This window comes from Carlito syrichta, unplaced genomic scaffold, assembly GCF_000164805.1.
Source record: "Carlito syrichta isolate Samal-C Ts95f unplaced genomic scaffold, Tarsius_syrichta-2.0.1 Scaffold301845, whole genome shotgun sequence".
Lineage (NCBI taxonomy): Eukaryota > Metazoa > Chordata > Mammalia > Primates > Tarsiidae > Carlito > Carlito syrichta.
Window position 1 is genome coordinate 429,767 of NW_007245941.1, and position 11,249 is coordinate 441,015.

At 35.4% G+C, this 11,249-nt stretch overlaps 1 protein-coding gene across 3 annotated transcripts in view; it reads right to left on the reverse strand.

The window, feature by feature from the left end:
- The window catches only part of MKL2 (MKL1/myocardin like 2), a 207,436-nt gene that overhangs the window by 124,477 nt on the left and 71,710 nt on the right, over positions 1 to 11,249 (reverse strand). For 2 of the 3 annotated variants that reach the window (XM_008055394.2, XM_008055391.2), the window contains exons 3-4: positions 9,760 to 9,976; positions 3,095 to 3,157 (exon numbers count right to left, since the gene is read on the reverse strand). In XM_008055394.2, coding sequence (XP_008053585.1) covers positions 3,095 to 3,157; positions 9,760 to 9,913 — 217 coding nt within the window. In that variant the 5' untranslated portion in view covers positions 9,914 to 9,976. The remainder of the gene's footprint in view (positions 1 to 3,094; positions 3,158 to 9,759; positions 9,977 to 11,249) is intronic. The other variant, XM_008055392.2, reaches the window with a different exon arrangement.

Consider the following 11,249-nt stretch of genomic DNA (forward strand, 5'->3'; position numbering starts at 1 on the left):
GTTTGTCTTTTCACATGCTTTAATATTTGAAAATCCTTTTTTGTAGACACTGACTGATGGCCAGGGAATGCTAGGATTGTGGGAACTGGCAGTACCAATGAGAGACGAACTTCATGGGAAATTAGTGCCTATCCATTTGCCCTCTCAGCACTCATCAGATTAAGTTGCTCTTCAAATCTTATGAAGGTACATGGTGAGACATTAAGAAACTGCATGCCATTCTGACTTATTTGAAAAGAAATACTTGTAGGAAATGAGGGTAAACATTACTGAAACTATTTTTTTTTTTAAAAAACTAAGTTATAAAGCAAGTTATAGTGGAAACTATATTCATTCAGTATGAATACATCTGACTTGGCCATGCTTCTCTCTATCTCTCATTTACTTTCTGAATAAACTATATTTTCCAATCTAAAAAAAAAAAAGAGAGAGAGAAGAAAATAAATACATTTGACCCTTGAAAAAAGTGGGTTTGAACTGCATGGGTCCATGCAGATATTTTTCAATATACTAAAAAAATTATTGGAGCTTTATGACAATTTAAAAAATCCACAGATGAACCATGTAGCCTAGCAATATTGAGAAAATTAAGAAAAATTAGGTATGTCATGAAAGCACAAAATATATGTATATACTAATCTATTTTATCATTTACCATCACAAAACATACACATACCATTTACAAAAAGTTAAATTTATCAAAACGTACACACAAACACATACAGACTATACATGGTACCATTTGCAGTCCCCAGAGAAATGTAAACAAATGTAAAGAAGTAGCATTAAATCATAACTGCAAAAAAGCAACTCTAGCACATACAGTATTGTACTACTGTGATAATTTTGTAACCACCTCCTGTCAGTAGTGCAGTGAGCTCAAGTGCTGCGAGTGTCTGCTTAAAGCACCTTGTGACGCTAATCATCTCCTCATGAGCAGTTCATCTCTCCAGTAATTTGCTGGCTGCAGTAAAAAGTGATGTCTCGTAGTCTTCGTGTATTTCTCATAACGTTTAGTGCAATATTGTAAACTCTGAATACCACGGGACCCATGCAAAGTGCCACTAATGATGCTGAAAGTGCTCCCAAGAAGCAGAGAAGAGGCATGATATTACAAGAAAAAACTGAATTTCTTGATATACACCGTAGATTGAGATCTGCCACTGCCCACCACTTCAGACAGATGCATCATCTTATAAACAGACATCAACTTACAGTATCGATAAATACAGCACAATTACTATAAATGTATTTTCTTCATGATTTCTTAACATTTTTTTTCTTTAGTTTACTTTATGATAAAAATACAATGTATAGTGCATATTAACATACAAAATATGTGTCAATCGAGTGTCTATGTTACCCGTAAGGCTTCCAGTTAACAGTAGGCTACCAGTAGCTAAGTTTGGGGGGAGTCAAAAGTTTTATGTGGCACAGAAGTTTGGCGCCCCTAATCCCCACATTGCTCCAGGGTCAGCTGCACTGCACTGTCAAAATATACATACTAACAACAAATAAAGATGTAACTATGTGCCTGAATTGTTTTAAATTCTTGACATAGATTAATTTATCAAATCCGCATAGCAAGCCTACAAAACAAGTACTAGTGTGATCTCCATTGTGCAGAAAAGATAACTGAGACAAAAAGAGGATAACTAATTGATCCGAATTCACAAAGCTAGTAATGGTGTAGCCAGCATCTGGACTTAGGGTGGCTTCAGAGCTGGTGCTGTTACCCACTGCGAATGCAGCCCCATCACGGTACTAAACATCAAGCAAGCAAGGCTGGGTAACTGGAACAGTACTGACTGCTTCAGATGTGCCATGTATTGCTAGTCACTTTAAATGCTTTATTTCATTTAATCTTTCCAACAGCCTATGAGTTACACCTCTGATTATTCCTATTTATAGACGAGGCACAGCCTTTGGCGGACCTGTTGCCACACATTTTGTGCAATGGAGCAGGCTCTAGCTAGACATGACTCTACAAACTCTTTAAAACTAGGTTTTCCTTCCTCTCAGTTATCTGCAAGAATCATCTCTAACTTTCTATATATAGTCAGGGGAAATACTTTTAATGATCTATGTACTCCCAAATTTTATAAGACACTATACTACTTCTGAACTGCCAAGAGTGTACTAGAGGCTTAAAATCTAGGAATTATTTTAGGGTAAGACACACAATGATCATTCAATAAATATTTGCTAGCAATAATAATTTTTAATACACTGGCAGAGCTGAGTATTCTGATAATGGCAAGCTTTTCTTTCATATAATACATGATGGTGATTTGATCAAGTAGTCCAATCAATATTCTTCGTAACTGCTATGTCGCGATCAAGGCTTCTGTCAAAGAGGGTCTTCTATTTTGGAGCTATGAATCACAAATCTGCAGAGTGCTGACCAATTCTAACACTCATCAGTTTTTAAACTTAGCCTACAAGAACCAAAGGCAAGTTGTAAATCAGACTTTTTTGCTTTTCTTATATCTTTATTAAACACAGAGGACATTTAACAAAAATTTAGGCTGGTGAAAACAGACACCCAACTGTTAGCATTTTCTTAATAAAAACAACAAGATAAATGACCATAAAATAATATGAGTAATGTGTGCCTAAAAAAAAAAAAGCTGGAACATTGTCTTTTAACTGATAGTCTGATGCCACTACAAAAATGTTACTACATATTTGCTAGCCCTTGAAAACCATGCATACACAGATATTGCATATTTCAAATTAGATACATTATTTTTGAGAATAGCATACACTGATTTCTCTTTTTAAATATGATGGGAAAGTATGACTGATTGAGAGCTGGCATGTATGTTTAATAATACACCATGAGGAATGTATTAAGCAGCAACATGACTAATTTGTATCTATGGAAAATTCTACCAGTTAACTGAGATGGAAGTTATCTTCTATTCTTTCTGTTTCTGCTGCCCAATGAACAGTATAAGACAAAAGTGATAATGAGATATAAGAACACATGATGTAATGAGGAAGGACAGCCAGAGAAAGACACATGAACTGGAAGTTGCCATATGGATGTTACAATGGGCAAAGTGTGACAGAGAGAGCTTCTGAGACTTACCCATGCTCACAGACTGAGTCAGCAGAGGAGACTGGAGTCTTGACTCCCAAAAGACTATATTTCCTGTTAATAATAGTGAGGGCAGTCGGTGAGGGTAAGGGAGCCATCAGTATGTATTAATTCAAAGGAGTCAGAAAAACAATGGGTATGATATTTGCTAATTAGTTTGGGTGACTATTAACTACAAACCAAAAAGAAAATTCCAACATATTTGTTAATCAAATGTACAATCGTTCTTTATTACTGATATCTTAACATACAAGCTAAATAACAAAGGAAGAAAACGAATCAAGGATCACTTTTTCCCAGTACATTCCCTGTATTTATTAGGCTCTTTTAGATGTATGGTAAAAAACAGATGTCTGATATTTACCTTTTCTCTTTCTTATTAGCTACAAAAAGGTCTTTGTGCTTGTGTTAGGTAGCAGACATAATGAAAAGAGTTCCACCTTAATTTTACTAAATGTCTCAGCCTAGTACAAGGACTGGTTATAAACTATTCAATTCCAAGTAATCTTGGGAGATCTAAGTAGCTAGAAGGTTAATAGTTAAGTACTATTTATTAACTAATCATTTATATTATGTTATCTTTTATAATTGCAGTCTGAGATACAGCAAAGACTTTATTTTTTCTTTATAGCTTTTATTTTTTTGAGTTGGAGACTCACTCTGTCACCCAGGCTGGAGTGCTGTGGCATGCTTACGGCCACTGCAGCCTCAACTTGCTAGGCTCAGCTCCCTCCTTTTACACACACACACACACACACACACACCACTTGCATGTATTCAGCAAACTAAATCCTCAGTAACAACTGCAGCCTCAACTTGCTAGGCTCAGCTCCCTCCTTTTACACACACACACACACACACACACACACACACACACACACACACACACAAACCACTTGCATGTATTCAGCAAACTAAATCCTCAGTAACAACAAAACTATCTAAGAAACCCAGAGAAGAAAAAAAGGCAGACAGAGTTACAGGTGCTTATTTACATTGTGAAACAAAACATGTTATTTAATATGAGACTTTATGAAGGCCATTATTAAAACGAGTACCTCCCCTTAAGGTGCATACAGGGCTTCTTTTTCATTTTTAAGGGTTGAATAGATTGTCACAAACAAAAAGGATAAGAGAGCTGCTACAATTAATTAAGAGTTTCATTTGGAGTTGTCAGGAAGTTTATAGCTTGCTTGTAAGCTATAATTGTGGTAAGTCTAAGTCCTAAAGTCTAATTTTTAAAATTAAAAACTTGATTAAAGAAAATTATATTCAAGGAGTAAATGTTTCTTCTCTCAGCCTAAGTACTCTAACTCCTGAAAGCAGGAAAATAAGTTATCTTAATGTATCAGAACGTTTACTAATGTCCTTGAGAATTACAATAAACACTCCAGATCCTAAATATGTTAACAGCAAAGTCAATGAAAAGACAATTTTACAGAAAATTATTCACTTGTATTATCTCCAGTTATAGAAAGGGAAAACAAGAATCCCAAAGTTCTGTCTTGGCTATAACTTAGCATCTGATTATTTCCTGCCCTTTTATTACACTATGAGAATTTTCTGTCTGGCTGTCTGCTCCAGAGAAAAACAGAAATATCCTCTCTTTCCCTCACCAATCTCCATTCAGCTATAGCAGCTCATGTACAGTCTCAAGAACTCAGTTTTGCACAAGACAAACACTCAACACCCTTTACTCATTTCCAAATACTGGGATTGGCAGTAAGCCTAGCAGGTGGACTTCTCGAGAAGGGTGGAAATATTTTCAAAGTAAAATCCAAAGAAAAAAGACCAGTTGTGAATATATGCCACTTATTTTCTATGATGCAAGGGAAGCAGTTTTTCTTGGCTGGGTTTCATGACTAGGCAAATTTTACTGGACTGTCTGCAAATCTATGAATACATGTACTGAATCCCAAGCAAACAGCCACCTTGTGTTCCCTTGTGTGCAAACTTTTGAATAAATTATTTTCTCTCTAGTAAGTGCTCATTCAAGAACAGAAAAAGAGATGGTCTAAGATTGCTCAGTGTGATAAATTTAACAGATGAAAAAATCTTAGAAAATAGACCTTCAAGATGGAACTGTAAGCTCAAAACCCTAACAACTGCAGTAACTAGTAATACCAAGATGTAAAATAAGAACAATAAATCTTTCCTCTTTGTTGAGGCCTAAAACATGCTATTTCATAGTAAAAAGAGTTTGAAAAGACTTTTAATTTAGGAAGAAGAAGAGGACATTCACTGATTTTACAGAAGTATAAAATCAGTTGGCCTGTGGTGAGTCTGTGACCATGTTATCAACATTGATCCTCAGCTGGGCGTGGTGGCTACACCTGCAATTCCAGCACTTTGGGAGGCAAGGTGAGAGGATTGCCTGAGACCAAGGGTTCAAGACCAGCCTGGGCAACTTGGTGAGACCTCATCTCTACAATAAATAAATAAAAAATTAGCCAGCCATGGTGGCGCACACCTGTAGTTACAGCTACTTGGAAGGCTGAGGCAGAAGGATCGCCTGAGCCCAGCAGGTTAAGGCTGCAGTGGCCGGGAGCATGCCATTGTACTCTAGCCTGGGTGATAGAGTGAGACTCTAACTCCAAAAGGAAAAAAAAGATTGATCCTCACCTTAAAAATACTTGAACTCAAGATGTACCAACAAAGTATTAAAATATCAAGCAGTTTCAAAAAATGGAGCTCTATATTAACTTCTTTGCTTACTCTACAGTAATACTGTCAATGATCTAAAAGCTTAAGTTCACCAACCCTCTAGAGTTGCTGTACTTGACAGTTTACCAGTCTTGCAAATGACCCCGTGAATAAACAGCTTCTCCTCAGAGTACAGGCAGAGGGCTATTATCTCTTTCAATGATGTTTCTACCCACTCTGTAGTTCTTGCTTTTATGAAGTTACATTCACTGTTCTTTAGACTGATTTCCATTTTACTCCCAGTACTGACCATCTGAAGGAACACTGATGTTGAAACATGAAGATGGATCTAATGTGTGTATAAAATGTCAAAACAAAGATCAATGTCCCCATATATGAGCTGTTTCAGTAAAAGTAGATTGTATGTGTGTTTCCATATGTCTGCTTTCCTTCCTGAAGGACTCACTAACTGCCCAAATGGTTGCCTTACTTTTGAGGTGCGATTTTGGCCACATTCAGTAGTAAAGGAAATCCCCACCTTATCTTTATTAAACATCTTCCATGTTTGCTCCAGTAGTGGGAATATCTTGCCACTCCACTATCATTACCAACATAAGTATTAACTAAAATAAGGGAAGACCCTAGGATCATTATTTAAATGTCAACTTCATTTTCCTTGCAAAGTTTATTTAAAAATAATTGTATATAATCCTTCTACATATTAATCTAAAATTGAAATATCTCCATTTATCCCCAACAGAAAAGAAAATAATTCTAATAAGGGAAGCTCAGATGCTTAGGAATGACAGTAAAACACAATCACCAAAAAAAGTCTATATTTGATTACTTTAGAAGAGTAGTTTACATTAATTAATTTTGAGACCAACACCTACAGTTTGTATATAATATGATTTAAACATGACATTAAGAAGACCTAAATAATGAACAACAGACATGAACAAAATCATTAAAATAAGAAAGTTATGGTCATTTCATCTGTGTATTACTTGATGTGAATATACTTTGTTCACATGACTGTTAAAAACCTAGCTTTCTTTTTAAAATATTTGTTTTTTAAAATTGACAAAAGTTGTATATATTTATCATGTACAACATGTTGTTTTCAAATATATATACATAGTGGAACAGCCAAATTGAAGTAATTAATATATATATTACTTCACATACTTATCTTTTTGTGGTGAAAACACTTAAAGTCTACTCAGCAATTATCAAGAATACAATACGTTGCTATTAACTGTAGTTACCATGTTGTACAATAGATTTCTTGAACTTATTCCTCCTAAATGAAATTTTGACCAATCTCTCCCAAAACCCAGATTTTGATAGTTGTACAGAGATTCCTTTTATGCTGTGGAATGAATATGTAAAGTATGCTAATATATCATAAGCCTGAAATTGGAGTAGATAACTGAATGTAAAGTAAGGTTTCTAACTTCCTGAAGTCACATATTAGAAAAGAGGGAATTGTCTCATAGTTGAGTCCTTACACAGAATCTCATACTATGAGATGCTTTTTCATTTACTAAATATTGAACAAAAAGTACTCTTGGGGAAAACACATTGGCTTAAAAATCAACTTTATTCGAAGCTATTAATCAGGCTTATAGAAATATCTTAATAAGAATCAGAAATTTTAAAAAAGACAAGAGGGAAAAGAAAATCAAAACATTGACTATTCCCAGTTATAGCCTTACAACTCAAAGTGTTAGTTGCTGCTACTAAAAGTCCTTTAAAAACTGCTTTTCAGGGTAACTCCCTTGGGTCCCTTCCCACTATGGGAGCTTTTCTGTCCTCTCAACAAATCTTGCTTTCCAAAAAAACCTTACCCCCCCTCCCCGTTTTGATAGCATGGTGGCTCACACCTGTAATCTCAGCACTCTGGGAGGCCAAGGCAGGAGGGCAGCTTGAAAATAAAATAAAAAGTAGCCAAATATTATTCTCAGAAAGGACCCTAGTAACAGTTATCAATTTTGGGAAACTAGCTGAGCAGGTAAGGGGCAAGACTGAGCGGTGACCTGCTTTTCACTATGTACCTATAACAATTTAAGCCATGTGAATATATTATCTGCTAACCAAAAAAAAAAAAAAGCTCAATTCTAAAACAGAAGCTAGACCCCCACAAAATGTTACAACCAATGACAAACCAAATATAAGTGATTATGTTGCAGAGATTATGAACATAAGACAATTAAGGAAGACTATTTTGTTAATGGTATGTAAAATTTAGACATGAAATTTTCAGTGTTAGATCATGTGTGTATTAAATAAAAACTGCTGTAACTCAAACAAAAGAGACAGAAATGAAGATACATCCTGGAAGTTAGTGCTAGACAGATGATGATACATGGGGTTCTACTGATGATAAAAAACACTGACCACAAAGATTCGTGTGTAGAGTTTGAACAGGACGGTTTTATGAATGACGACAGTGGATAAAGTAATCCTTCTTATTACTGCATTGTTTCATAAAATGTAACTAAATTACTAAATTAAAAGTTTTACCATTTCATCTACCTCACTAAAAGTTTATAAGGGAAGACTATCCTATATTTGGACTTGCCTTATATTCAGGCATATATGTTAACCTTTGCAAGAGAATGGAGAATGCAGTGAGCTGCATCAGTGAGTGCCCATCAAGTATAAACTTTCCTCACACACTTCCCTTCTCTGCCATAGATGGCCATTTTTTTTAAAGCAACTGTATATTCTGATTTTATACCATTTTTTCTTTTTGGGTAATAATCTGAGCATTATACTGGTCCAAGAGTACTGTGTAAATCTAATCACATTTAGTCATGTTTCAGTCAATGTGGTTATATTCTCTCAGTCACAAGGTTCCTAATCGATAAAAGGTTTGGAAGCCATTACCAACCAGTCAGCCACAGCCTCCTGAAGGTGTTGACAGTACCTAAGCTAAGATGTTGCTTTCGATCAATCAAAATGGTCAAGGGTGGTGCCTAGCAAGATTCAGAAACAATGCAAAACATATTTTACTTGAAGCATGCCAAAGTACACACCAAAGACATGCGTGTACTAAAGGACAAAGAACAGTGGTATGTGTATGTTTTATTCATTTTCCTAAAATAAGATAAGGTCAATGATGGGAAGGATTGGAAATCATTCAGAAGAAGGTAACAGGATTCTGTGGGGGAAAGTTTTTATTTCTTCTGGCTGTTAAAATTGAAATTTAAGAATTCTATAAGTGTAAGACTCATCAGAACTGTAAAAAGTGCAACAATTCCAGTCAAAATTTTAAATTCTCCCTTTTTAAATATGTACACTTAGTGTGCTTGCAAATTTTAACATAACTTTGTATTTGTTAGTTTTAAAGTATTAAAAGTAAGTATATATCATCTATGTCTACTAATTTATGTTAAAAACTGGCAGTGTTGTTTTCAGAAAACTCTGTGACCAATGAAAATTTCCTGAACAGATTTTAAAAAGTGAATAGAAAATATTCATTTTGGAGACAAAGATGAGTCAACCAAAGACTGAGAACATGGTTGTGTCCTACAACTACTAATATAAAAAAGACTCAAATAAGAGGTTCTTGCCTTTTTAGTTACCACTGAACAACTTCAATTTTGCCACTTGTGAAATTAATATGCAACACACTGGAGACAGAGAAAGTGGGTGTAGAAGGTAGTCATATCCACAATATCCTATTTCCCTGATATCCGCATAGGAAGCTACTTTCCAATGCCATTCCAGCATGAAATCTTCTGCTTATGCTAAAATGGTTAAATCTAAAGATTATTTCCAAAGATAATGTTGCTACCAAAGATACTAGGGAAATAATAAAAGAATTGAATGGAAAATGAAATTCTGCCTGTTATTCAAAACCATCCAGTATCTCGATAGGATTCTCCTCTGTGACAGACTGTTGAATGTAACTGACCAAAAGATTACTACCAAAGAGGAGTAAATAGGCTAACAAAGAGGGTAAATCTTTAAATCAAAGTTCCCACTGCACATGCTGAACAACTCACCATTCTTCCTTTCTTTCATAGGAGGTAAATGCTGGCTGGACTGCAAGGAGAGTTCCTGGAATTCGTGAGCCACAGCTTCACTTTGAGGACTTGGAACAAGATGAGCTAAAGGTCCCACTTCATCCTCTGCATCTATTGCCCCTGTGTGATCCATTGTGCTGCAGCCACTGGCAACAGGGAGTAGGAGACACCTCTTAAACGTGGCCTGCTGACAACACTGCCAAAATAAAGAATGTGTAAGTACATGGTACAATTATATTTCTTCAATTTTCACAAAAGTATTAAAATAGGAACCCTCAGTTCTAGTCCAATTTATCTGCTATGTGGTCATTATCAATCCATTTACCCTCTTAGGCTCCTTATCCAACACACAGAAATAATAAAATTCCATCTAAAAAATCACTTCTAAATAAAAGTTAGCAATATTTTATGATTTTTTTATACCATGGATTAAAGAAAATTACAGCCATTGGTGCTATGAAAGATTTTAATGCATGCTAAAATGATAAGAAAGTCAACTAATACTAATGAAAATAAAGCAGCAGTCAGGCTTGAAAATTCATCTTAACTTCTACATAACCAGTGGCTTTCAATAAGTCAACATTCAGAGCAACCAGCAAGGTTTCAGATAATGACTTCTCCATCAGCCTGAGTTTCAGAGCGAGAACAAAAGAAAACAGAACTTTCAGTTAACCCACAATGGACACAGAATTCATGGCAAAGAAACCTTTAAGTCACTGAGATTTTAGATTGTAGTTACTACAGCATAACCTGGCCATTTTGACTGATAAAGAAACTAAATATGTGACACTGGCTTTAGGGGATGAACAGTGGGTGGCAAGAGAACTAAAACTGGAAGAAAGATGGAGAATCCACAGTATGCAGTGGCAACACACTTGGTAAGACTGTTGCCCACTTACTTAGTAGCATTTTATGCCACAATTTGTTCATCCATTCCTACTGATGGACATTTGGGTTGTTTGCAGTTTTGGACTATTACATATGAAGCTGCTGTGAATACTCCTGTACACGTATTTATATTGATATATGCTTTCCTTTCTCTTGGGTAGCATCTAGGAGTGGAATGAATAGATCATATGATAGCTATATGTCTAAATTTTTAAGCAGACAGAATTTTCTGAAGTGGTTATACCACTTTGCATTCTTACCAGCAGGATATGAGAATTCCTTGTTCCACATCTGGAAAAGTCAGTCTTTTTCATTTTAGTAATTTTAATGGCATGTAGTAGTAGCTCACTGCAGTTTTAATCTGCATTTTCCTAATGACTAATGTAACTGACTATCTATGAGCATCATATAATTTGCCATCTATTTATCTTCTATGAGTAAGTATCTGATTAAGTCTTTTGTTCATTTTTTTAAAATTAGGAGTTCTGATTTTTAATTAGTGAGTTTTAAGAGTTTTTAAATAAGTTGGGCTCAGTGGCTCAGCCTGTAATCCCGTGCCTTGGGAGGCTGAGGTGAGTGGA